General features: G+C 40.7%; 1 protein-coding gene across 4 annotated transcripts; it reads right to left on the reverse strand.

Moving 5' to 3' along the window:
* Nucleotides 1–416: 416 nt before the first annotated feature.
* On the reverse strand, nt 417–26,315 carry IWS1 (interacts with SUPT6H, CTD assembly factor 1). Of its 4 annotated transcripts, none has more exons than XM_089509536.1 (15): nt 26,106–26,270; nt 22,914–23,029; nt 19,490–20,285; nt 16,830–17,019; nt 16,146–16,203; nt 15,274–15,368; nt 14,331–14,481; nt 11,733–11,815; nt 10,262–10,391; nt 9,878–9,995; nt 8,982–9,093; nt 8,390–8,446; nt 7,925–8,036; nt 6,017–6,168; nt 1,769–1,856 (listed from the first exon to the last, which is right to left on the reverse strand). In XM_089509536.1, exons 1-14 carry the CDS (start codon nt 26,137–26,139, stop codon nt 6,040–6,042), a joined length of 2,181 nt encoding a protein of 726 aa, XP_089365662.1. In that variant the 5' UTR covers nt 26,140–26,270; the 3' UTR covers nt 1,769–1,856; nt 6,017–6,039. The 4 variants fall into 4 exon arrangements, with proteins under 4 accessions (XP_089365663.1, XP_089365660.1, XP_089365662.1 ...); XM_089509535.1 differs by having other exon boundaries at nt 1,770–1,856; nt 5,993–6,168; XM_089509537.1 differs by lacking the exon at nt 6,017–6,168 and having other exon boundaries at nt 417–1,856; nt 26,226–26,315.
* Between the last annotated feature and the right edge of the window lie 843 nt (nt 26,316–27,158).

Consider the following 27,158-nt stretch of genomic DNA (forward strand, 5'->3'; position numbering starts at 1 on the left):
TGCTTGGTTTTGGGGGAATCATGCCACAATTCAATATGTGGCAATGTTGCTATGGTACTACATAGTACCCAATGGTCATATAGGATTCTGGTGAGTATTATTATTTTATTCATTTATGTCCCACATTTCTCTCCCAATAATGGGACTCAATGTAACTAACAACATATTTAAAAATACAGATTAAGAACTATACAGTCATTAATAAAAATATAAGAGCTATTTAAAAAGCAATTGAAGTTTATAAAATTAAAACATTAGAAGATCAATCATGGCAACAGTGCTACAATCACAGCATATTTGAATCCAGAGCAGTTATGGATCCATAACTACGTTGTGAATCCATATCTGCAATGCAGGATGCCATACATAGTTACCTTTGTATCAAGTGTTCTTAGTTTTTAATAAAAAGCAAAGGCTTTTAAAGTCTTAAGACTCTTTACTCATTGTGGTTCCCTTATGATAACACAAATAACTTTCTAAGTACAACTTAATATAAAAATTACATCTATAATATTATAGAGAGCTACCATTTACTTCAAGGCTAGAACACTTCTAGATGAGAACAAACATAGTTTCAAAGGATCCTGGGATTCCTGCCAGTATCCCAAGGTCTTATTTTTATAAACTTAAGTGTGCTTTCAAATAAACAACTCATGAACAAAACAGCAAGTGCTAGACACACCTGTGTTCCACTGAATTCATTCAACTTGAGTGCACAGTTAAATGCTCAAGTCCCCTGAGGCTTAAACTCACTAAACCCTCATTACATTTATCTACTTAGCAAAGTGGTTTGATTGTTGAACTAAAACTTGCGTGTTTGATTCCCAGCTCAGCCATGAAACCCAGCAGGTGGCCTTGGGCAAGTCACATGCTCTTAGGGTTGCCATAATTCTCTACTATAAACCGGGACAAAATGTAGGACAAAATTTAGACCAAAATATAGGACAATCGAAGGATAAAATTTAGCCCAAAATGTAGGACATTTAAGAAAATGTAGGACCTTAAATGTCCTACATTTGGGGCTAAATTTTACCTTACAATTGTCCTACATTTTGGTCTAAATTTTGTCCTACATTTTGTTCCGGTTTATAGTAGAAATTATGGCAACCCTACGTGCTCTCAGTCTCATGGGAAGACAATGGCAAAACCCCTCTGAACAAATCTTACCAGGAAAACCCCATGATAGGGTTGCCTTAAGTCAGAAACAACTTAAAGGCACACAACACCCCCAACCACATCTTCTAAAGGCTAGGTGGATTTGATTTCTTGGGAAAAGCACAAAGGAAAGATTGGAAGGCTCAGGATCAATCTAGTGAGTCAGCTACTAGAAATTTGTTCATATGAAGACAGAGGGCCCTCTCCCTGCACACACACAGGTCATATATGTCAATGTGATGTGCTAATTCTTCTACTAATTCATTCATTTCACCAAGTGCAACACCATCATACACATCTGAAAGAGATTTTAATGTCTGAGGTCTGTAGCAATACAAGGTTTCATCTGTACAAAGGACACAAGAGGTCAAGGTTAAATACAATCATAATAGACAATGTACCAGGGTTCAAAACCCACAGTCAAACATGTATTACAACCAACTGAAACAATTTGAAGACACACTTAAAAAACCCAAAGTTTTCTTTAAAAAGGTAGACATCTTGCAAGAGTCCTGTAGGTGCAGATTTTATGGCAGATCCAGAAAGTTCAAAGATGAATCTAGGTACAGTCACAATGGCATCTTATTGCCTTCTATGCTGATTTTCACAGCATGAGATGTTCTACTTTTTTTCCTGATGTCTGTGAACTTGCGCATCTGCTTGTCCAGGCGGCTGACCCCTTTCTTAGAGCTTGCCTGGTACTTGAAAGAAACCATAAGCATAATATTAGGAAGAAGTAGAAATGCCAGTTTAAAAAAATAAAAATAAAGACAAACCATGCAAGCTAAATTCTTCTACAGGCTGCTATCATTTAATAAGCTAATAATGCCAAGGAAAATTCCAACAGTATGTTTTCAACTGAATACTGAGATGTGTGTGCATTTTACATATCCACAAATTTGAGATCTATCAGAAGATTATGTAATTATATTCTTTATATGGAGAAGCAGCACAAAATCTGGCATTTTTATAATATGGAACAAACAACTTAATATCAATTTGTAAATTATATATTTTATAAAGGTAAGTAATGAAAAGTTACTCCATTATCCTTTCCCTCTCACAAAATGTAGATCAACACAGACTAAAGACTAGAACATGAAACAATGGATGCAAGCTTCAGGAACAGAGATTCCACCTCAACATTAGAAGGAACATCCTGACAGTAAGAGCTCTTTGACCGTGGAACATACTCCCTCGGTCTCCTTCCTTGGAGGTCTTTAAACAGAGACTGCATGGCCATCTGTTGGGGATGCTTTGATTGTGATTTCCTGCATGGCAGGGATTGGACTGGATGGCCCTTACGGTCTCTTCAAACTATGATTCTATGAACACAAAAATTCCATAGCTCACTATAATAAGTAAAGAGGACCTCTGTTTAACTGCATGACTTGAGACTTAAGTGTGCTAATAAGCCCTCATACATGCAGAATGGAGCCTATACAAAAAGAAAACAGATAAGAGACTGTCTACAATGCTTTTATATGCCAGACTATCACTGGTTCATCTTGCCTGGTATGGTCTACTCCTCCAGCACTTGTTAACCCAATTGCTTTGAACCAGAAATGCTTGAGGGGTACTGCACTGGTTTGCAGACTCTCCCCCTAACAGGATTATAGACTTGTCCTTCTATTCCACTTAGTATTCAACACAAAACATTAGTAATGCTACAAAACAACCAAGTCATTCATGCCACAGCAATGTACACAAACAGATGTCCAATACACTCGTGCAAACTTAATGCACACATGATTTCAACAGTAATTGTTACAGCATCTAGGGGGAACCCACTCTTTTCAGAATACAGAATATTGTATTTTGAATACTCCTAAAATATAGGCCCGTTACAAATGAGGCGGAGCGGACGTGATGTCCTTGCGCCACGCGAGGGCGCTTAGAGCGCCCTTTACGCAGCGCAAGAAGGAGCTCCGTTTCGGAGCTCCTTCTTGGCTTTGCATCGCTGGGCGCAGCTTTCAGACGGCTGCGCCAGCGACGCGGAGGAGAAAGGGGCCAAACGGCCCCTTTCTCCTCCTCCCTGCCGCTGCAATTAATTAACTGCTGATTTAATTTAATTAATAGACTGATTGAACAGCCAGCAAGTTAAGAGTAGATGTTTCTAAATGCTATACTGTTTTAAGTTCAAGTTTCAGAAATGTATTATGGATGCAACCAATCTTTAAACTTTGATGATCAATCATTGTACAAATTGTAGAAGATCTCTAGAAGCTGAGGACATGAATTACTAAGGCAGGTTACAAACCGCCACTTGGGACGTCCACAGGACGTCCCATTTTAAAAAAGGGGCGTCTCTTCTAGACGCCCCTGGCTCTAGTACGGACTCTGTCCGTACAATATGGCGCCGGCCGTTCCACACGGCCGGCGCCATCTTTACGTATCGGACGCTGTGTGTCCCAACGTGTCGCAGCATCTGTGACGTTGCGAATGCGCCCCTGGTGCCTCGCAACGTCACAGAGGCGCCGCAAGAAGAAGCTCCATTTTGGAGCTTCTTTTTCGGTCCGTGCGGGAGCCGTGCGGTGTGGCTGCTGCGGCTCCCGCACGGAGTAAACGGCGGCGGCGGCAGACCACCTCAAAGCGGCGGTTTATAACCCTCCTAAGGCCCTGAACAGATGGGCCAGGATAGTATGGGCCCAGCCTATGCTATTCTGGCTTGAAGCCCCAAGGACACCCCTTTCCAGGCTGCGGGGAAGGGGCCTTTTGCCGCTTCCCCGCGGCCCAGAAAGCGGTGGATCGGGGCCTCAGCGGCTGCCGCTCTGGCCACTGAGGCCCCGATACACCGGGGAAAGGGGCGGGTACAGGAAAGGCATTTTGTTTCCATCCAAAGCTAGCAGCTTCTGTTTAGGCCCATAATAGTTTAAATTAACTTCTTTTGTAAGATTAAAATAAAATCATAAAGTGAATTCTTCCAATGAGACACACAATAGTTTTATTATTAACTTTACACCCTGGCCTTTTCTAAAACCAGGACTCAAGGTGGCTGAAACTGTACTGTAGGGATGGGCAACTTGTATTCTCCGTGTTGGTCTGCAACTCAAAGGGCAAAACAGGCAAGCCAGTAACCAAATCCAGCACTTACTGGAAATGTGAATTTACTAATAATGAAACAAATGAAAGGGTAGCATCAAATGGTGACATAGGAATCATATTTTCAATTATGAATTCAGATTAAACTGTTTGCTGCAATCTAAACTATACAAGGTAGCTTTGAATATGAGCTCTTTTTCTCTCAGCACTAATAATCTGAATGGTCTTCTGCCAGGATATTACTTTCCCAGAAATATATGTAAGACTTAATAAAGTTCCATGGGCTGTAACTAGGAGGATCTACATTTGCTTGCTTTGAATGAAAATCACTCTTGTTGTTCTGCTGTCAACAGAGCTAAACAGGAATTTCAGAAAGACTATACAGACTAGGCCTGTAAAGCGCTCCAGATTTAAAAGAAAGGAAGCTGTATTCTAGGTGTTTCATCTGGTGGACCTTGGCTAAGAAATAAAGCTTCTCTTCCATTTGCCTGATACTTTCACTTATACTTGAAAGTTTGTTTCTAAGTGGATTAAAAAGGAGGAAAAAGCAAACAGTGATTATGGGTTTTGCCCTCACAATATCTATCATGAATAGGGTTACCCTGAGAGAGTTGTTTACTCACTTTATTCTAGTTAACAGCACAACTGAAGCGAAATTAAGCTTTGCCCCAAATCTAGTTTTCATTTTAGAGGTGATTCAAATAAATGCCCGTGATTCCAGCCTTGCTTGCAAGAAGGGAGCTTAAATCCAAAATGGCTCTGAGTGAAACACACTTCCACTTGCACAGAATGGGCTGATAGCTCAGATTCCCTCCATTTGACTGAAGGCCCCTTTGCAAATTCCAGGGAACAGGCATTAGAAGGTCAAGGAGTCCATAAAAGTGATTTTCTTTGGGGGGGGTGCATAGGAGAGAAAGGGCAGAAGAAGCGAGGCATATTGAGGTTTATGGCAGCTAGTAGATTCACCACACAAAAATGATGTCATAAGATGGAATGGAGAGGTGTCTCCTTTGCAAATATGGGCATCTAAAGGAGCAACATCTTTGGACTGAAGGGTATTTTGGTGAAATTTTCAACTGTTTGTGGATTTGAGCAAACTCGTAAGGCAGAAGTGGCAGATTCCTTTACTGCCTTTGTTTGAAATATTATTCTAGTCTTCATGCAGCCATATTCCTGATGTTAAGGGAATCTTTTGTTGGGAAACAACCAGGTTGTTGGGAGTCATGTTGGGAGACTGCCAGGTAACTAAGGTCGGCTGTATCCAGGATATGTGAGGGGTATTTCAATGTACAAGCTATCTTACTAACTTACAGAAGCTTCCTAACAATAAAATTTGGCAAATTATCAACTATTAAAAAAATAAAACAACCGTGAGCTCAGAGAGATAAGTTTACACTGTCATTATGGAGAAATCACATTCAAAGACAAAATATAAGGCAAGCCACTTATTTAAGAAGCTTGAATTCTAAAGAGACAAATCACTACCACAAAGATCTGTTCTTAAACTTCTTAGTATTCCCCAAAGTAAAATAATTCATCATTAAAAGACAAACATTTTGAATAAATATTTTAATGCGCACTCTCTAAATATAAGAGAGGGGGCTAGACTCTTTTAGCAAATTTTGCAAAGTAGATCATGAAGTTGCTAAAGCTAGGAGTAGTATACTAGCATTATTTTTCTTGACACTGTGGGTTACAGTGCCAAGAGAACATTTTGCTATGTGATAGTGGAAACATGTTAGTTTGTCTTAATGTGCAAAACTAGCAACAGCTAAGGCACATGCACTGCTCACACCTCCTCTGAGGATAGCTCTCAGACCTGCGACAAGGAGAATTACAAAGCTATAAGGGCATCCTGTTGCCTTCAATGCTGAACTTGACAGCTCGGTGCACTTTGCTGAGTCGTTTCTGTTCAGCAAACCTCCTCTTGTGTTTTTCCAGCCGATTAATACCTTTCTTAACAGTCCCGAGCTGGAAACAATATCTCAGTTAAAGGACCAAAATTTGGTAAGAACAAAAAACTGTAACACATTTAATGATGATTTCTTCCCTTTGCCTTGGTTTACATACCAAAAAAAAAAAAAAAAAAAGAACTTAAATGCTAAATGTACAAACAGCACCACATTTAACACTACAAAGTGATCAATTCAAACAGGAGGATGAGAAAAAGAGACCCAATGGTGTCATAATCTTTAGACCAGTGGTCCCCAAATGTTTTCTGGCTACTGCCCCCATTCATCTTGGGCAACGACCCTACCACCCCCACCCCATGATATTAAGTCTACTGTTCTACTGTAAATTCAAAATAACCAATCTTGATCACTTTGCACCTGGTCATCCTGGGAGCAGCAACTGAGCAGCTAGCGAGAAGCCTCTTGCATATGCCATCCCACCAGCAAATATCAGCATGGGCGAGAGTCACTGCTCAGCCAGCTGCTCTACTGTTGCTGCTAGGGTGACCAAGTTCAAAGGGAAAAGCTTCTTCCTGGCGAGGAAGGACTCTCAATTTTTCTTCTTTGGGGCAGTGAGGGGTGCAGCTGGTTTGTGGGTAGGAAGTTTACAGAAGTAACATGCCCTTGACTGGAGACTGATGTAGATGAGAAAAGGGAGAGATTTTAACTACAGGAGCTGCTCCAAGAGAAAGGACTCTTTCCAAGAATCAACACCAGATACTCCTCCCTCTCCTTCCCCAGAGACATGTCTTCCCCACACTGTTTCAAACATTCACACACATACAAAAACGTTGTTTCTTCTGTTACTTTTTCTCTCAGCCTGACCAGTGAAAGAAAACAGGAGCAGCAGAGCAGCTCCAACTTGCCACCCACATCCAAGCAAAGCTCACAAAGCTTAACCAGGGTCCCAAATCTGACAGCTCTTTTTTGCTGCCACATGTCCTTCAGTGCCACATACTCTGCCATTTGCCCCAGCCTGTCAGTCTGTCCCAAAATGGTGCTGCTCCGAGCCATAGAAGCAATGCCTTGCACCCAAGACTAACAAGAGTTTCCCAGCTGTCACTGCCACCACCAGTGAAAGATGCAGCTAAGGTAGTGAGCTCGCACAGGCAGGCGAAGAGCAGGAGATAACACCACATTAAATGATCAGTGAGGTTGCGATATGGTTTTACATGACCCTGAAAATAAGTTTTGTGCAGCCCGCATCCCTACCATGGTCCTGCAGGCTGCTGGTTCCCCTTGGTTTTTTTTGCATAACAGTGCTTTGACTGAAGGCCCCCCTGCCGCCCCCTTTTCCTTCACCACCCCCTGCTGCCCCCTTTCTCCTTCACTGCACCTCTGGATCTTTCCACCACCCCCTAAGGAGACTTACCACCCACTTTGGGAATACAAGAATCCTCAATCCAAGCAGTTCCAGTATTACTCACAATCAGAGCTAAAATATAAAATTGCTAAACTTTACTGCTACCAATAAATAATTCTCAAATATTCCCAACAATGTTTTGAAATAAAGTCTACGGTGTATTATGCTGGTCTATGACTGTAATAAACTACTGATAGATTGTGAAATAAGGAACTATTTTGATTGGGTTGTTGGATTGTTTGTAGGCAGAGTTCAAACAATCGTAAGGTATAAGTAATACCTGTATGGGAACAATGTGGTAATGCAGACAGAATGAACACAACTAATGTCCATAACATCTAACCTCGAAGGGTTTAGGTTCAGTGTTGCTGAGTAAGTATTTCATTCCCCTGCGCCCAACTCAATTACTTACCCTGGAAGATTCCATTTCCACATTCCACTTTGGCCTCACCACATAATCCTTGTTGGAGGGCATGGGAACTCTAGCACGAGCACAAAATCCTGGATCACCAGGCCGAAGAGCTCTGAGACAATAAGTCAAAGATGTTAATAAATAATAAACGTTTGATCACACTTTTCAAAGTCTCTCTCTCTCAAATTATTCCATTTCTAAAAATATCTTTAATACACTTTTATCTAAGTTATTCTCTACTAATCCTCAGACTTTGCCTCCCTTCCCTCACTTTCTGGACAAAGTTCAAAACTATAGTTTTTTGTGGGTTTTTCGGGCTATGTGGCCATGTTCTAGAAGAGTTTCTTCCTGACGCTTCGCCAGCATCAGTGGCTGGCATCTTCAGAGGATGTTCAAAACTTGCCTCCACTATATACTACAGAACCAGAGTCAGGAGATATCAAAATGCAATGAGAAAAATCATACTTTTCCTCTCCTGTTAACACCTTCTCCAAGTCTCTGCGGGGTGTTTGGCCACCAGAACTGTAAAGACAGAAGAAGATGTTTTCATTACATAAGAAAATAATTGTGCTGTAATCTCTCTCCCATAAAACTATTAAAAACTAATAGAAATTAATGAAGTATCATTGTAGTAACATCCACTACATTAAACCAGACAAACAGAATAACTCCCAAAGAATTAGAGATATTGCCAATGTAGACAAAAAGACAAAAATCAGAAGGGAGACAGCAAAGTTTGAAAAAATAAGGTCTCACAGAATCAAAGTTCTTTACCAACAAATGTGCAGATTCCAAATATCAATGGTGTGAGGGTGTCAATGGTAGCAAGCCAGAGCTTGGCAAAGTTTTTCTGGGTTGCAATTTGCAGAATCCTTCAGCTGGCATAACCATTATCAATATTGACTGGAGAATTTTTGACATTATAACAACAACAAAAACCCACAAGTTTTGCTAGTCCTAAAGCTGCCTGCATGTAGAAGCCAGTTTTAAGAGAAACAGCTGCTCTGGTTTTTAGCCCTAGGGGTGAAAGGTGTTGCATCCATACACAGATGCCTACCTGCTCAACCTCCTTCGTTGTGGCATCTGCTCCAGATCTCTCTGTTCTCTTTCTTCTCTAGTCATTCCCTTGTAATTTGACGTTAGACCAAAAATAGGTCGAGACCACTCATCTATGTTTTTAAAAGTGAAACATAAATCAATGAAGTATGACCAACAACACTGTACATACACAATACAGCTACAAGACAAACCTACTACTTCACAAGTATTTAGCCTTAGGTATATGCAGGTACTGCTTAGCATTTAGTATAGACTACCAGGAGCTCATTTACATGATGGGTCCCATGCTTCTATCTTTTCTGATACAAGGAGAAAACAAAAATTCCAGCCTTCATTTTACAAGTCTCTAGACCTCATGAATTCTGCAACAAAATTTGAAAATGTGCTAAATACATACACACACTATGGTTGAGATTCTATCTGGCTCTGGTGGAATGAACCCACTAGAGTACTGTGTATCTGCTTCTCTTCCCCAGCGCCCAGCTCTGTTGGATTTACACAGAGGTATGGAAAGCATGGCTTAGGAAAATGCTTGTCGAAGGAAGTACAAGTGTCCTCAAGCTGTTGTCTTAAATCCGACACAGCAGAAGTAATACCATCTCCGCTGAACCCCATGGTGCCTCTTGAACCTCAGGTCCAGATATTTTCCCAGCTTTCTTAAGTAGGTTTTGTGGGTGCCTGGGGGACAGCAGAAGAATGAGATTGTCCTCTCCTGATTCTTCTGGATGTAAGTGGAAAATCAGCACTGGATACACTAACAGTAACAGTAACAAAGCCTTACTGTATCAATCAGAAGTATTTCAATATGATGTTGCAGATTCTTGCATCTCTTTACAACAAAAGAGAAAACTGATACGGGATACAGCTCTACAGTGAATTACAACATTTACTTACTAATTAGTTTTCCAGCCATGTCCTTATTAGGTCGTGACTCCTTAGGGTGTTTGTAGAGATACATCACTGCACGCCCAATTCCACTGTGCTTTAAAGTCTCTTGGCTCACACTAGGCAACTGGAAAAAAAATCCAGACATATATACAGATTTTTCTTTGATGGCCACAACCATTTAACCTTCCTCAGACATTCACCATATATAAGCCCAGCCTTCTCTATAAACCAGTGGTTCCCAAACTGTGCCTTTTGGACTTCAGCTCCCAGAAGCTTCAGCCATGTTGGCCAATAGTCTGGAATTCTGGGAACTAAAGTCCAAAAGGGCACAGTCCGGGGACCACTGATATAAACTATGCTGACTCTACAAGCTAGGTGCAAGATACTAACCTCTTGGAGAATTTTCAGAAGCTCCTCTCGAATTTTTAGTGCTGGAAGGCTCCGGTCTGGTAGTGGAGAAAGCCACTCTTTAATAGCTGACATCACTCCACTGTCAATGAAAGTTTCCTTCAGATCCTGCCTAGAAATTCAGAGTAATCACCATCAAAACCAGAGCAACAGAGATACCTTTTAGCAGTTCAGTAACCCACAAACACCTCTCACTTATTTCCATTCCAATGCTAGCTTAAGATAGCCATGCCTAAAGTAAAAGACCTACAAGTATAGGCTTATATAAATCATCTACGGCGTGGTACAGACTGCCATAAAGCGGTGTACTTGCACTGCTACCAGGGGTAGGGAGTGCACACCATCTACAAGCTCCCTAACCCTAGTAAGTGGCGGCAGTGGCAGCATCATGGCAGCCTCCCATCCACACGGGGGTTGCCATGGTGCTGGAGCTGCCGCTGAGCGCCCAAACGTCACACACAGGAAGTGGTGTCACGACAGCGCCACTTCCTGGTTGTGACACTGCAAGCTTCGTTCCCACGTCAACCAGAAAGCCATGAAACGAAGGGAATGAAGCCATGAAAGAAAGGGGCCGGGTGGCCCCTTTTCCCCATGGCTGCGTCTGTCAAGGTGTCCTGGGGCATGAAGCCCCAATGACACCCCTTTTCAGGACCATGGAGAAGCAGCATTTTGCCACTTTTCCATGGTCCCCAAAAGCGCCGAGTTGGGGCCTCTGGGCTGCTGGTGAGGCTGCCCTGCCCCCAACCCGTCAAGAAAAGGAGCAGGTGGAGGCCGCCCCTGAAGGGACAGTATGTACCGCGCCTAAGTTGGGTGTATTCATAGGTGACAGGAAAGCACAAGGTAACATTCCAGCCTATATTTATAGGCCTTTAATTTTAAGTATAGATAATTCAGGAAAATCTTTTTGGTCTGGGGTGTGAGTCAGATGGTCCTCAATGGACTTCAACACCCAGCGCCCGAGCCAGTACAGCCAATGGTGAAGAACAGTGGAAACTAGAGTCTGCCAACATCCAGAGGGCCACATAATTCTCAATCTCAGGAATTTGAGAAAGCAGTACAATATGAAATGAGAAGCTTCTGGCAGCAACTAAATAGCTCTTCTGAAACTCTTCCAAATTTACCTTGGAGGTAAGATTAAGTGAATTTGAGTGGAAATTCTTCGTCATCTTCTTTTTTTGAGAGGAAATTATTCTAAATGAAATGATTTTTTTTAAAAAAAAAATCTGCCAGGGAGGAGGAGGATAATTTTAAAGTGGTAGCCTTAGAAATACCACAAGTAGAAATTAGTATCAGTTTAAGCATATAAGCAAAAATAATCAAGAGCAAGGCGTACATCTACAGGACCTGATTAGTAACTTGCACCCAGCACTTCAGAAAGTAGTAATTAGTGTAAGGCCCCAAATGTTCAATTGTCTAATATTCTGTGAAAAAATATTAGAAGAGTTTCACTTACTTTTTAAGGTGCATAACTACAGTTGGAAGTAAAGTTAACTTTTTTAAAGCTGGTTTCTTCTGTGTATTCAGCTGCCTGTCTTCCTATAGTAAATGAAAGATGTAATTAAAATCAAGGAAGCAATGTATAAATCTCCTGAAGCAAAATAACCAGAAAAAAACACATATATTTTGGTAACATTTCACTAGTCTTTTGCTCTGCTAATTGTCATGATCATAAATACCAATTTGGAGATTGGCTGCATGTTGTCTGTCAATCTTGAGAACAGTATATTTTGGTTAAATGTATGTATGTATTCATTCATTCATTTAGATACCACTTTTCTCTTATGGGATTCAAGGTGGCTTAAAAGATATTTTAAAACAAGAGAGCAGTCTGCACTCCTTGCTGTAGTCCCTCCCCATGTATCCCAAAATACGCTCCAAAGGCCTAGTTTAACTCTCTGGAGCTTGTTTCTGCACAATATCATGGGCTGCAGGGAGGAAGGGTATCTATATTTATATATGTGCTGCACTGGCACTGCAGCACCAGTGTGACATTGTGTTTACACTATTATCTTTTCATTAAAGGGAGCTTGACAGGACTTCTATATAAGAATGAATTTAAAAACAGATTTTAATTTTTTTAAAAGTTTTAAAAACTATTCATAATGGTCTTGGGTTGAATTAGCAAAGTCCAAAGGCTTTGGGAAATGGCCAAGTTTTAACTTGATGCCTAAAGGACAAGAGTGTGGTGCCATGCAGGCCTCCAGAGAACATTCCACAGTTGGGGTGCTACTGCTGAGAAGGCCCTGTCCCATGTCTCAACACAGTATTGTGACCTCACTGGTAGGACACAAAAGAGGGCTCCATAACAGATCTTAATCTTTGGGCAGGCACACATGGGAGAGGTGCTCCTTCAGGTATCAAGGTCCCAAGTTGTTTAAGGCTTTAAATGTCATCACAAGCACCGAGAATTGAGATCAGATACATACTGGCAGCCAATGCAGTTCTTTTACAACTGGCATTACACACTGTCTATATGATGTTCCAGTCATCAATCAAGCTGCCATATTTTGTACTAGTTTGCACCTTCTGAGTCTTCAAGGGTGGCCACATGTAGAGCACATTAATCTAATCAGGAGGTTATCAGAGCACAGTACTGTCGCTAGGTTATCTCTGTCCAGGAAAGGCTGGAATTGATGCACTAGCCAATGCCAGCATCAAACACTCTAAGCCACAGAGTCCATTAAGGCCTCCAGTGACAGGGATGGAATGAGAAGTACTCCAAAGCTATATACCTGTTCCTTCAAGGGGAGTGCAACCCTATCCAGAACAGGCTGTTTACTCAACTCCCAGACCCAAGAACCACCAACCCACAGAGCCTCTATCTTATCAGGTCTCAGTTTGTTTATTGGGCTTCATCCAGCCCATTACAGCTCCAATGACAAGAAGAAATAGTGCTGAGTGTCTGTTTCCTACAAGAAGTCACCACATGCTCAAGCACCTAACTCAAAAAGGAGATATTTGCAATAGGGCAGTAGTTTAATCCTCGTATATCTCTGGGTCCAGGGAGGTCCTCTTCGGGAGAGGATGCACTACTGCCTTCTCTTTCAAGACAGCAAGAACCTCCCCATGATGTAGTGATGCATTTACCATCACCTATACCCAACCAGTCAACCCACCCCTGCTAGATCATATCAGATAAGAAGGGCAAGGGTTAAGTTTACATGTGGTAGGCTGAATTGCTTTGTCCACATCATCAATCCTTTGGACATTCACCTGCTACCACTACCATGACCTAATGGCAACAGCATATTTCCAAACAATAGATTTATGCACTGAAGGATGGGGATTCTAGTCTAAATCCAAATGTTAGTACCAACTAGAGTAGATCCATTGAATCAGTGGGATTTACGTAAGTACTGACTTACCATTCAGAAGTTGATTCAGTGAGTCTACTCTAGCTGGGACTAGCAATGGATTTAGGCCAATATCAGATGCTGTACTGCCAATGATTCCACCTGTTTCCCTGTTGTAAAATGTGAACAAATGTAAGAAGTAGGACAGAGCAAACTTTGCAAGAAATGCTATGGTGTTTTGTAAAAAAGAACTGGTTAGAACCTCTTCATTTGCAGATAAACACTTCAACATGTAGACAATTATACAGTATTCAAACCTAGTCACTCAGCACTAGTCTTGCAAACATAATTGTTTTTAATAGGTTAGAAAAAGACTGGGCAGACTTCAGGATTGCTAGATCTGGCAGTATTTTCTTTGTTTTTGAATAGATACCTAAAAACATAAAATAATAGCTCGGCATATATGTTCTATACACTCAGAATTATACCACATGCTTCACCCAAGAACTTATTTTGGTGCCAGGACTGAGCTTGCAGTCTCTTATACACAAACATATGCCTGGTTTTCTTCTAAGTTGATGGAAAAGCAAAAGCTTGATTCAAGAAGTGAACCCACTTGATGCTGGCATTGAGTAAAAAGAAGCTGGAAGCTTTGGTGATCTGTAGCAAAATCACTTAAGAGATTTGCTAATAATTCAGCTCTACCTTCTGCCCACCCAAACATGAAGTCACATGAGACTTAAATGCAGGAGACATACCTCTGCTGCTTCATTCATCTTAACAATCATTGCACTGACTACATCATCAGCATCACTAATGAAAGTCCCACCATCACGGTTGCGACGACGTTTGCCACTCATGCTCTTCTTCCGTTGTAACATCATGTCAAAATCTGACATGAAGTCCATACTAAAATGCAGATATTATATTGCTTATGTTAACAACCATTATCATTAGCATCATTATCAACAACATCACATTTTCCCCAAGGCTAAAACTCAAGCCAGCTCACATTTAAAAAGTTACAATTCAGAACATCCAGAAAGTCAACATTAAAAGCAAATTAAACTATTAATTTAAAAACTGTACTGGTGAGCCTGAGTAAGAATTTGTTGAAACTCAAAAACTAGTTTGGTTAATCCTAAAACAAAAGCATAGCTACCTGTGACAAAGATTCTTATAATATGGTCCACATCCAGAATTCTCTGCTATATTGTGCAACATAGGGGTATGTAACATCTGGACTCACGGGTGTTCTTGGGCTACAATTTCTATTAGCCCCAGCCAGCAGGAGCAATAATGCTGTCCACCCCGGGATCAACTCCAAGGAGGTCTTGGTTGACCACTCAGAATACATAGCTAATTAAGGTTTTGGACAGGTTTACACCACCTCATCCTCAGCCCTCCCTCTTGGCCAGCTCTGGTTCCTGCATATACAGCCCTAAAGCACAGAATCATGATAAAAATGAGGAGTGGAGTCCCTGTTCTGAAGCTTTTGCTCAAAAATATCTTCCAGTGTGGCATAATGGTTGAAAGAGAATTAGAGAAATTTTTTTCAGTGGGAATGGAGAGAAACAAGAAAGAGATTAACATGTAAACTGCCTCAGGCTTCCTAGATAAAAAGTACAGTATCAATATAACAAAGTAAAATGTTAAGGCAACTAAAAAAGTTTCCTTGTAATGATTACAAGAAAGACTTACTGTTTTCCTCTTTTAATATTGTCATCAGAGTCCGAATCATCTGCTGCTCCTTTCCTTTCACCTTTCTCTTCTTCTAAATCTTCCTGATTAAATCCCTTGGGTTAAAGGTAATACAAGTCAGTGCATTTACAGACATCTTCTCTAAATATAACTGTGTGACACTATCTATATAAACTTTTCTGAAGTTGAATGCTTTACTTAATCCTGGCAACCAATTTTCAAGTCTGCTGAAGTTACCTACATTGGTCGGAATCCTGAAAGTGTAATACATTGGCTAACTAAACCAGCATAGGTAGTGGTAGAGACAAGAGGAAAAAAGTTGCAGATACAATGGAAGTAAGGTATTGGAGAAAGAGGTTGCTCAGAGCTGGCAGAATCTGTCTCCTTTTCACCACCACTGCACAACTCTGGAAAATGTACACCACTAGTATAGTACATTAACAGGATTTTTGCCACAGTATGCCACAAACAGGATCAAAAAGTGGAGCATCTGAATCCAGCAGAAACATTACAATATTAATAGTCCTTCATACACAAACATAGAGAAATATTTATTTTATTTATTTCATTTCTACATCGCCTTTCTCTCAGAAAGGGACGCAAGGCAGCTCACAATTAAAAACCATTTAAAAACTTTATAATAAAAGCTTAAAAGACAATTAAGATCAACTAGCTAAAAAGTATTAAACATATAAACATAAAAGTTAAAAATATAACTAAATACACACACTGTATAAAAGCCTCTGTGACATTATACATTAAAAGTCTAGACACAGATAGAAACTAACAGACAAGACAGAGACACAGAAGCATCAATAAGAATTTGGTAGGTGATGGGAGATGGGAAAGGTAAAAATTCACAGCATACTTACTGTAAATTCCTCTTCCTCTTCATCTCCAGATTCTCCAAATATATCTGCTATGAGGTTTCTGTAAAGAAAACAAAACCAATTCTATTTATTTTTTCTCATTCATTCCTTGTATATATCCTATCAATATCAGGCTTTTACTGACAAGATGTACATTTGTCTATGCAGTTCAGAATTACATCGTTAAAATTCAGAAAACCAATAACTGCACCCAATTTCCAAGTAGTACTGTATATACTCATGTATAAGTCTAGAAATTTTATCCACGGGTCAGTGTTAAGTTCTCTCATAAAAAAATGTACTTTAACTCTCATAAAAACAGAAACCATCTCCTGGTGAAATGCATGAGGGGAATCTCTCCCTTTATTCTTTCATCCATCTATCCTTCAATGTGAACACAGTTATGCCTCCTGCAATTTTGTTAGTTCTTTGGCATTGTCTTCCTTTGCTTCATCCTTTAGATCCTTTGTTACATGACCATCATTCTTACTCTCGATTTATCCACGGGTCATACCAAAATCCATAGTTTTGGCCCCAAAACCTGCCCTCGACTTATAAATGAAGTCGACTTATAGTTGAGTATATACAGTAGATTAGCCCTGGTCCCTGTAACAATGTACATATCCCATGTATCTGCGCTTCTTCCAGATCCAAAAGCCTTTCCTTTGTTACTTGAAAGTCACTTACTCTTGCTCATTTCCTGACTCACTATCACTTCCAAAAAGATCTTTCTCTTCCTTCTTCTTCCCATCATCCACCTTGTCATCGTCTTCTTCACTATCCGAAGCTACAGGTTTCTTTTGCTTCTCATATTTCTCAGTTGCAGTATCACTATCTGATTCTTCACTATCTGAGATTATGCGTCCTTTTTTCGCAGCTGTCAACAGAGATGAACAAATTAATAAATATATCAATAATGGAATACTCAGTGTTCAACTGCTGCAGGGGGATATTTACTTAACATTACAAAGAAGAACAGAAACCCCCACTAAGTCACTGAGTCATGGGGTGCATTACTGGGAGATGGCAGCTGAAAAAAGTCAGGGGTCCTCTCTCCTACTCAAGAGGTGGAGATGAGAAGGAGGCCATAACAAACAGGTAAAAGCTTTTTAATCAAATGAGCTTGGTAAAAGAAAATCTATTTGCATTTTAGCAAACCTATTTTAGAGTCATACATCAGCAGTCATATGCAAGAAAGTGCAGGTGTAATGTACAGCTTTGCAGATGTAGTTGAAGGTGCAATTAAAAGTATAACCCTCAGTTTGCCACATGTGAAAGGAAGACTGTACATTCTGCTTTGGTACATCCCACCCGTTCTTTCCCCCTTACCACACTAAGACAAGGAAAATAACATCCCTGCCCTGTAACCTTTTGCTTTCTTCTGTGTATCAATGCACAGATAACATATGGAACAGAAAGCATGGAACGGCCAGCATAAAGACTACACATCAAACTTATTAGGCCCAGGCCACTAGGGAAGTCATAAGTTATAATGCAGTGCAATTCTCCCTGTCCCCTATGAATGTCTGACCACTTAAAAAAGAACATTTTCAGGGCTACCTGCCAATTATTGATCCTAGTTTATAAAAAAGGAAAGGAGGAGCTTCCAGACATCAAGTAGTCCTGGATTCAATTCTAGAACTGGACCCAGAAATATAATTTTGGTGAAATTCTTCAAACTGTGATTTATAAGAAGTTCTAAACTAAACTGTATCCTATCTTTACAAGAAATCTAGAATATTACTTTGTGGTTATTCAAATACATTTATTTAGACACTTTTACAATATTTTCCTTGTTCTATTGTTTTAAAAGAGCTAGACAGAAATAGACTGTGCTATTTTGCTTGGCTTCTGGATCCTAAAATTAGGGCTATTCATTCTGATCTGGCTGTTTTTTAAACTGTTTATCAAATTTTAGAGTTATTTTCAAAGATAGGCCTGAACTGTTTTAATTTTTTCAATTTAATGTTTTTAAAGTGGTTTTATCCACTGTGCATTGCCTTGGAGATGAGAAAATGGACTGACAGGTGATAATTAAATCTCTAAATAATTAAACTTTTACCATTCTGTAGCTCATCATGATGATCTTTGGTTAATGTAGTTAACAATGCATAATAATACAACACAGTGTGTGTGTGTGTGTGTGTGCATTTCTTAGGTGAGTTTAAAACCAGAAGTGGCCAGACTAAATCATATTGAGGGCAAAATGATCTCCAATGACACCTAGAGAGCAAGAGAAACTTCTTTCAGTACAAAAAAACAAACAAACAAAGTGAGGGGTTATAAGGGGAGGTACAGCTTCCATACTTTGGGAACCTGTTATATGAGTTATGTGCAACACAGGGAGATTGCTTTGATATGATGTTTCTGCTTTCAGATTCACTTGCTAATGTGAGGTCATCAGACTCATGCAATGGTCATCAGCAGAAAAATCAGAGAAAAGGTTTTTTAGCAGCAAAATCCTTTTCTTTTAGCCTGACAAAACAATAATTTTTATATGGCTAAGATTCTAATCTTACAGAAGCTAGTGATATAAACCCTTTGGGGAACAAGATAAATAAAAACATGTGAGAACACAGTTGTATGTGTGTGTGTTTTTAATTTGACCATATCAGCCCCATTATTACAAACTTTTCCAAGAGCTCCCAGACTATGGAACAGCCTGCTGGACGAGATCCGTCAAATTGTCAGCTTAGACAGCTTTAAAAAAGCTGTCAAGACGGATCTCTTCCGGAAGGCCTTTCCTGAATAAAAGTGCCCAGCCACAGAATGATTGCCCCTCACATCGTGTATCAGCCCACCGCTCTATCCTTGCTGTATTTTTTTGTGTGTTTTTAATAGATGTTTTAATTGTAACTTGTTTAATCCTTTTTTAAGGGGGGGAATTTGGGACACAAATTTGTAAATGTGGATTTTAACGTGTTGTAAGCCGCTTTGATTGTCTTGTCACAGAAAAGCGGGATATAAATAAAGGTTTAAGGCTGAAAGATATTTAGAAAGGTCATCCTGTCCCTCAAATTACTGGAAAGTGTTGCTGACATTGTTAAAGTAACCTTGTTAAAACCTCTCTCATTCCCTGGCCGGTCAAGTAATATAAAAACCCAGAGGACAAAACTATACTTGTCTCTCAACCACAGTTCTTCTTATCTGAACATTCAAGAACTAAAGACAATTTTACACATGCATGTTCATGCCTGTCCAATACGAATGAGTGATTGCAGATCAACATCACAGCCAAAAGTTTCAAATCTCCTTTTCAATGAAACCAGCTCATGTGCAATAATCAATTACTGAATAATCAAGGGAAATAAAATAATACACTGCAAACAAAATTAGTTTTTGCTTACATGTTTTTTCATCATCCTCACTGTCAGAGAGAACAGTAGCTTTCCTCTTTGTCGATTTTTCCTCCTCTTTCCCTTCTTCCTCATCGCTGTCAGCTATCTTCCGTTTTTTAGGACTGTCTTCTTCCTCACTATCAGAACCATGAAGTCTTTTTCCTAGTTGATCACTATCTGAAAATTCAGCAGCATTCTCTGTTTCCTCTTTTTCCTTATTTTTAATACTGCTGTCATCTGACTCTGTTTTCAGTTTGTTTTTGGGATCATCTTCTGTTTCAGAATCATTGGCCTGAAGCTTTGGCTCCTCATTTTCAGAGTCACTGGCAAGAGGTTTTGGAGCCATTTCATCCTCTGAGTCGGTATCATTATTTTTTTCAGGTTCTTCATTTTCCGAATCACTGGCCAGATGTTTCTGTGGCTCCTCATTTTCTAAGTCACTTGTATTAGCTTTATGTGATCCCTCATTTTCAGAATCACTAGCCAAGTGCTTTTCGGGTTCTTCTGTTTCAGAATCACTGTCGTGGACTTTAGGAGGCGCCTCAGATTCAGAATCACTGACCTGATTATTTGCAGCGTCCTCATTCTCAGAGTCACTACCACGATGAACAGGGTGATCCTCATTATCAGAGTCACTGTCTTTACCTCTAGGAACGCCTTCAATTTCTGAATCACTGGCATGATGATTTGGGGCCTCCTCATTTTCTGAATCACTATGTTTTTGCCTTGGAGTATCTTCATTTTCAGAATCTGTCAGAGGGTCTCTTCTAGTCTGTCTATCATCTTCTCCATCACTGAGTTCATTCTGGAATTCAGAAAAGATATATAGTGGTATCAAAATGTATTTTGGTGGATTATTACTCTAACAGTTTAAAATGGAATAGGAATTATGTCTGTGGCCCTTACTTTTACTGAAGCTTATCCAACCAGCAACAAAAATTAAAGCCACCCCGAGATCTTCAGGTATAGGGTGAGCTATACATCACTGGTGATATACATTGCTGGTGAAAGTCAGCATGGAGTAGTGGTTTGAGCATTGGACTACAGCTCTGGAGACCAGGGTTTGAGTCCCAGCTTGGCTATGAAACCTGCTGGGTGACCTGCTTGGACAAGTCACATGCTCTCAACCTCAGGGGAAGGCAATGGCAAACCTCTCTGAACAAATTTTGCCAAGAAAACCGCATGATGGCTTTGCCTTAGGGTCACCATTAGTCAGAAACAACTTGAACACATACACCATACATACATATTTTAATATATAAATATATTTTTTAAAAAACCATTTAATTCTCCTCCAGAACTAGGTAATTGCAACTTAGTTTGTACTATTATAAAGCACTACCAGGTATTGTTTTTTCTATTTAGTAGAGCATTCTTTCAGGTAATTGGGTACAGACCTACAGCCTTAGTGTCTACATTACAATTTTTGTATTCTATGCCAAATTTAATCAAGTCAGTCAACATAATAAAGAAATAATGCATTAATGTTAGCTCTCTTTTTCAGTGTATGTTATTACTGATATCATTATATTTAACCATATCCTATTTAAGTTATATTGTAATACATGTTGAATCCTGTGCTTGGAGAAAAGTGGAATAGAAATAAAATTAAGCCACTTTAAAACAGTATAAACCCATTCTTTTCCCACTGCCATCAAGAACTAAATTCAAAAAGTGAATGTTAATTTGGACTGTCATGAGCAGAGGCAATACTCTTCAAATGTATTTATAATCCCTTCATGAGCATAGACCCATATAAAGTTAACTCAAAGTTAGCAATTGTTGTTTCCTGAATTTTAGACATCAAACGTCTTAGAAGGATCTAAGTAAAGCACTCTCTATTCCTCTCTCTTAACCCAGTTAATTTATCGGCCTGTGTTTTGTCCCAAGAGCAATGCTATGGACTTTGGGTGTAGTAAGGCCTCTGGCTCTCGGGATCACAACCAGAACAAAAAACTTGTCCACAAATTTCTTAAGTTTTTAAAAGCTTTACTGGTTATAACACAAAAACATGAAACTGATCTCCTTTTTCTCAATAGTCCTTCCTAAATACCTTGCTCTCTTCTTGGTGGATTCTATCTTTCTTCTTTTGAGGACTATCTTTATTCTTCTGTGGACTTATCTTTTTGTCAAAGGAAAATACTCTCTCCAGGTCTGACTTGGCTGAAATCTTACTACACACTGAAACTAACTAGAGGGAGACAGTAAGAGACCCTGGGATTTCCCACAATCCTTGTCTTTCTTAAAGCTGTAGATCTCTATTTCCCCTCCCAAACTGATACACAGAAAAGCCTATATAATCTTAACTAAATATATGTCTCAAGAGCATCAAAGATGCTCTGGAGGCATGACAGCCTGTAAGGAAGTTCTGGGCATACACTCCCTGAACAGTACATATGCTGCATGGCAATCAAGTTTTGATACAAACAGGACTCAAATGCAATCTACAGTAATACAGGAGGTTTGATGTTCAGATAAAAATAATCCAAAATTATACTGGACTATCTCAAGCCATTACATTTGCTTAAACCATCTCTTTGGATTTACGCTCATGTCTGCTGGTTTAATCATAATTCCAGGGGAAAAAAGGAAGCTAAAATGCATTATATGCATCCAGACAGTATACTCAACAAATGATTTATTGTTTTGTAAATAACATTTTTATCTGCTTGCAACATGCAAGCTATAACTAACATTTTCTTTACTTGTCACCCTCTGAACTATTCTGGGGATCTCAAATTGCAATCCTATACACACTTTCTAAGGAGAAATGCTCGTGAACTCAACAAGATATCCTTATGAGATGATCCAAGTCCAAGGGCTCATATTCGTTAGTATTCAGTAGTCATTTTAAACAGTAACAAAATAGAAGCAGGATTCAAAGGCACTCTGGATCAGTATGCAAAGGGATCCTTTATCACTTTTGAGAATGAGAGAAATAAAGAATTTGGTAGCATAAACTTTCATAGACGTAAATGTACTTCTTCTGATGCATGGAGCAAAGTGCCTAGAAATAGACCTTCAAAAGCAGACTGCATGTGTGACTAGAAATAGAAATGTAAAACCAATGAAGTGACAAGTTCAGTTTTAACAATGGTTGTTGGGGGACAAAGGCAGGAGGAAGGATGCTGTCAAGGTGAGTAGGTGAGTAGATAACCATATGGATGGTCATAGGAGTTATCAGAATTTAGTATGATACTGGCTGAGAAACAGAAAGAGCAAGATATATTTGAGGAATGTTTGCAGAATATGAGGATGTTTTCTTATGTATATTTCTCTTCCCTGGTCAGTCTTTGCTTTCTAATAATATAAAGTGTTAAGAGCTGTTTTATAGGCTTGCATGCTTCACAAAAGGCTTCACTTCCTAAATATTAGAATCACAGACAAATTTTATGTATTTGATTTTTTTGACACTCAAGAAGTTCATGATTACCTCCGAATGTTGTCCTATGCTTCCATTCTCTGATCCGGAGAGTTGCTCATTCCCGTTATCTTCCATGTCTGATTCTGAATCACGCTCATCCTGTACTGGTGTGGCTCCACCGTCATCTACAACAGATGTTTTTTTAAAAAAATGAACTTCTTGCACGCAGAAACTACTAGACGTTTTTATTAATGCTAATAGAAATAAGAGTTCTACCTAGATATTTAACTTTAGAATTTGAAAAATACTATTCAGATACAGAAAAAGCAGTACCACCAAATATTAAACATGATGTCAATGAAACTCACATTTCTAGGTTCAATTGTGCTGAAATCAATGGAGGTTTAAGTTAATCCCTTTAATTTTGTCAGCAATAAACAATATGGGTCCCAAGTGACAAACTGTTTATCTGCATCATAAACTTAGTTGTTAGGACTATAATAAAAGTAGCAGCTTCCTTTGCAAATATCCAGTTTGTAAATATCTATATAAAAAAAGACTGAATCCAAAACAAACTCTAAAGTACTTTCCAGCTTTGGAATACTCCATCAGAAGAGAAGCAATTAGCATCAACCTTGTGGTTTTGATATCAAGTTCCTAAAATTCTCTTTTATTATTGCTTTTTAAATTTGGAGGCTTTTTTTAAAAAAACGTCTTTTGGTTTTTGTTGGGTCCGTTCATTGAAGTGTTTTTATGTCTCTATTATTGTATAGTGCTTACACTGGGGAAAATCCAGTGTTAATTCTCCCTACAGAAGATTCATCAAAATCAAAGGAATTTCAGCTAGTTGTGACCAGTTCTGTTCATTTCTATGGGTCTACTTTAAGAAGGACTAACATTAGATAAACCCAATTATTTACACACACACACACACACACACACACACACACAACAATGTTGTGTACACTACCCTGGAATCACATGTGTGGGCATGATGGTTAATACATTTTTAGAACAAATAAACAGGATACTCATAAATAGTATCAACTACCAGTAATAAAAATCTAAACCGCATTCTGTACAATCTAGAGCGGTTTCCCTCAAATTAGTGTCTTCCAGATGTTCTTGGACTACAATTTCTATTAAACCCAACCTGGTATGTGGCTGAAGGATCCTGCAGTCCAAGATCATTTATAGGGCACTAGATTGGAGGAGGCTAATAATGTTCTTAGTAAGGAAGTTGTTATTGTTGCCGTGTGCCTTCAAGTTATTTCTGCCTTACGATGACCCTAAGGTGAACCTATCACAGATTTTCTTGTCAACTTTGTTCAGAGGGAGTTTGCTATTGCCATCCACTGAGACTGAGAGTGTGTGACTTGACCAAGGTCGCCCAGTGGGTTTCCATGTCTGAGAGGAAATTCGAACCTTGTTCTCCAAAGTCATAGTCCAATGCTCAAACCACTACACCTCTCTCACACTCTGGCTCTCACACTTGCATGATTAGAGAAGCAACATCTTCAAAGAGATTGCAATACAATCTGATATAAATCGTAAGAGATTTCAAGACAAAACCTTTCCCGAAGTACCTGCCCAAGGAAACCAATTTTCAGTTAGGACGCATGCAGCATTTAAACTGCATACCTCCAAAGTGACCTGAAGCATCTTTATTTTGGCCTGTCTGTTCGGGCCCTTAAGTGTCATAGGGGTGCTTGGATCAATCAGGACCAAACCCAGCCTTTTTATATTGCTGTGTGCCTGCAAGTCATTTCTTTGTAACCCTAAGGGGAACCTATCATGGGATTTTCTTGGCAAGATTTGTTCAGAGGTTTGCCATGACCATCCTCTGAGGCTGAGAGCATGTGACTTGCCCCAGATCACCCAGGGAGTTTAATGGCCGAGTGGCGGCTAGCCAAAAGACAAACAAATAGGTTCTTGAACAGATTAAGCCTGACAAACATCCTAGGAGCCAGGATGACTAGATTGAGGCTGGTGTCCATATCATGAGAAGACATGAATCTTTAGACAAGATAATAATGCAAGGAAAGGTGGAGGGAAGTAAAAAGAGAGGAACCCCCCCCCCCCCATTAGATGGCTAGACTCAATTAATGGGTATGAATATACAGGACTTAAGCAGAGCAGTGGAGGGCTGGGGGTCTTGGGGGTGCCTCATCCACAGGGTCGCCATGAGTCAGGGTCAACTCGAGGGTTGTTTGCTTTTGCTAGCTGCCCTTGAGTCAGTTCCGACCCATGGAAACCCCGGGGCTGAGACATCTCCAAGGATCCCTATCCCCCACTGCCCTGCCCAGATCCTGCAAGCCCCTACCCATAACCCCCCAGAATGAGTCCATCCATCTGGCTTGTGGTCTTCCTCTCTTTCCTCTATACTCTACCTTTCCGAGCATTATTGTTTCTTCTAGTGATCTGTGCCTTCTCATTATGTGGCCAAAGTAGAACAGTCTCAACTTGATCATCTTTGCTTCCAAGGAGAGCCCTGGTCCGACCTGTTCAAGAACCCATCTGTCTGTCTTCTTGGCTGTCCATGGGGTCCTAAGCGCTCTTCTCCAGCTCCACATTTCAAATGCGTTTATTTTCTGCTTCCTTCACTGTCCCGCTCTGACATCCGTACTTGGCAACTGGGAATACAATGGCCGGGAGGGTTCTGACTTTAGTGCTCAGTTGTATGTCGTTGTTCTTCCAGAGTCGTAGTCCAACACAAATCCCTAGCCCACGCTGGCTCTCCAAAGCCCAACCCCACCCATGTTCCTATTTGTTCCTGCTGCCAGGATGAACTACGGGGCAGGGACAACGAAAAGGCCACCAGAAGGTGAAAAAGGTGCTTTAACAACCTCAGCCGACCCCAAGTCCTCAAGGGGAAAACTGTGCGTGCCACAAATCTCACAGAGAAAGGGATTTCGTAGCACTTTTCAGGCTTTCCTTCTTTCAGTTAGGTCCAAAACACTGCAGAAATGACCCCGTTTGAGACCGCTTTAACTGCCCTGGCTCAATGCTAGGGAATTCTGGGAACCGTAGTTCTGTGAGGCATTGAGCCTTCTCTGTCAGAGGGCTCTGGTGCCACAATAAACTACAGTTCCCAGGATCCCCTAGCACTGAGCCAGGGCAGTTAAAGCGGCCTACACTGGATTACTGGAGTGTGCTTTGGACCTGTCTCAACGCCGGGGCTGCGGATTCTGAGGAGGCACCCTTCCGCCGCAGGGCCCCTTCTCCTGGCCTCACCGCCTCGGGGCCAGGCCTCCGACTGACCTGAGGGCTCCCCTCCGTCATACTCCGTCTCCATCGCCCGGCCTCCCGCTCCCACCGGGCGAATGGCGGAGGCGGAGGGCAACCGGGGTCTGGAAGGATGCGAGGGAGAACGGCAATCACCTCTCAGAAGCTAAACCGGAAGTCGCGCCCTCCATGACCTTCCCAGCGACCCCCGCGTCGGCGGACTTCCGCCGCTCTGAAATGGCGGCACCCTGAAGCCGCGCGCGCCTTCTGCGCATGCGCAACTTTCTCTTCCCTTTTCTCCCCTCCCGCGATTGCCACGGTAGTTAAACAGGGCGCGCATGCGCATTTCGGGACAGGCTGTGGCGCTATAAAAGGGAGATAGAAGTACCTGGTTCACTCAGTTTCAGCTAGGAAAAGTAGCGCAGTGGCTTAAGCGTTGGGCTAGGGATCTGGAGAGCAGGGTACCCAAGTCACACTCTCTCAGCCTCTGAATATGGCCATGGCAACTCTGGAGAAATGTACCCAAACCCCATGAGAGTCACCATAAGTAGGCACACAGCAACACTTGGGACCTTGGGCAAGTCGCACTCTCTCAGCCTCAGAGGACGGCCATGGCAAACCTCTGAAGAAATGTGCCAAGGAAAGCACATGATAAGGTCGCCGTAAATCAGAAATGACGAAGGCACATGACACCTAGGAACTTGAGCACGTCACACTCTCTCAGCCTTAGACAATGGCAATGACACATCGCTTTAGGGTTGCCATAAGTCAGAAATGACTTGAAGGCACACAGCAACACCTGGCAACTTGGGAAAGTCACACTCTCTCAGCCTCAGAGGATGGCCATGGCAAGCCACATCTGAAGAAATTTCCCAAGCAAACCCTCATGTTCCCTGAAGATTGCCATAAATCAGAATTGACTTGAAGGCACACAACAACAGCGACAAACGACAGTTCACTTTGGGCTGATTATTTCCCCTTCTGGGAGGCAAGAGGTGCCCTTGTAAGGAAACTGGAGAAAAACAAAGACCAGCAAGAGTTTGCCTTTCCTCTTGATGGTGTTCTTATGTACCTTCAAGTTGTTTCTGA

Source organism: Sceloporus occidentalis, unplaced genomic scaffold (assembly GCF_023333645.1).
Source record: "Sceloporus occidentalis isolate IW3139 unplaced genomic scaffold, rSceOcc1.0.p SCAF_2, whole genome shotgun sequence".
NCBI lineage: Eukaryota > Metazoa > Chordata > Lepidosauria > Squamata > Phrynosomatidae > Sceloporus > Sceloporus occidentalis.

What these genes read in the sequence shown, in the direction of transcription:
- IWS1 (XM_089509534.1), bottom strand. Translation starts at nt 26,139, where the DNA reads ATGGAGACGGAGTATGACGGAGGGGAGCCCTCAG. An exon ending in TGAGGATGATGAAAAAACAT is followed by an intron (nt 17,020 to 19,489) that starts GTAAGCAAAAAC and finishes CTCTGTTGACAG; the next exon opens with CTGCGAAAAAAGGACGCATA. An exon ending in TTCTGAAAATTCTCCAAGAG is followed by an intron (nt 9,996 to 10,261) that starts GTTAGTATCTTG and finishes TTTTTTTTCCAG; the next exon opens with TTGCCTAGTGTGAGCCAAGA.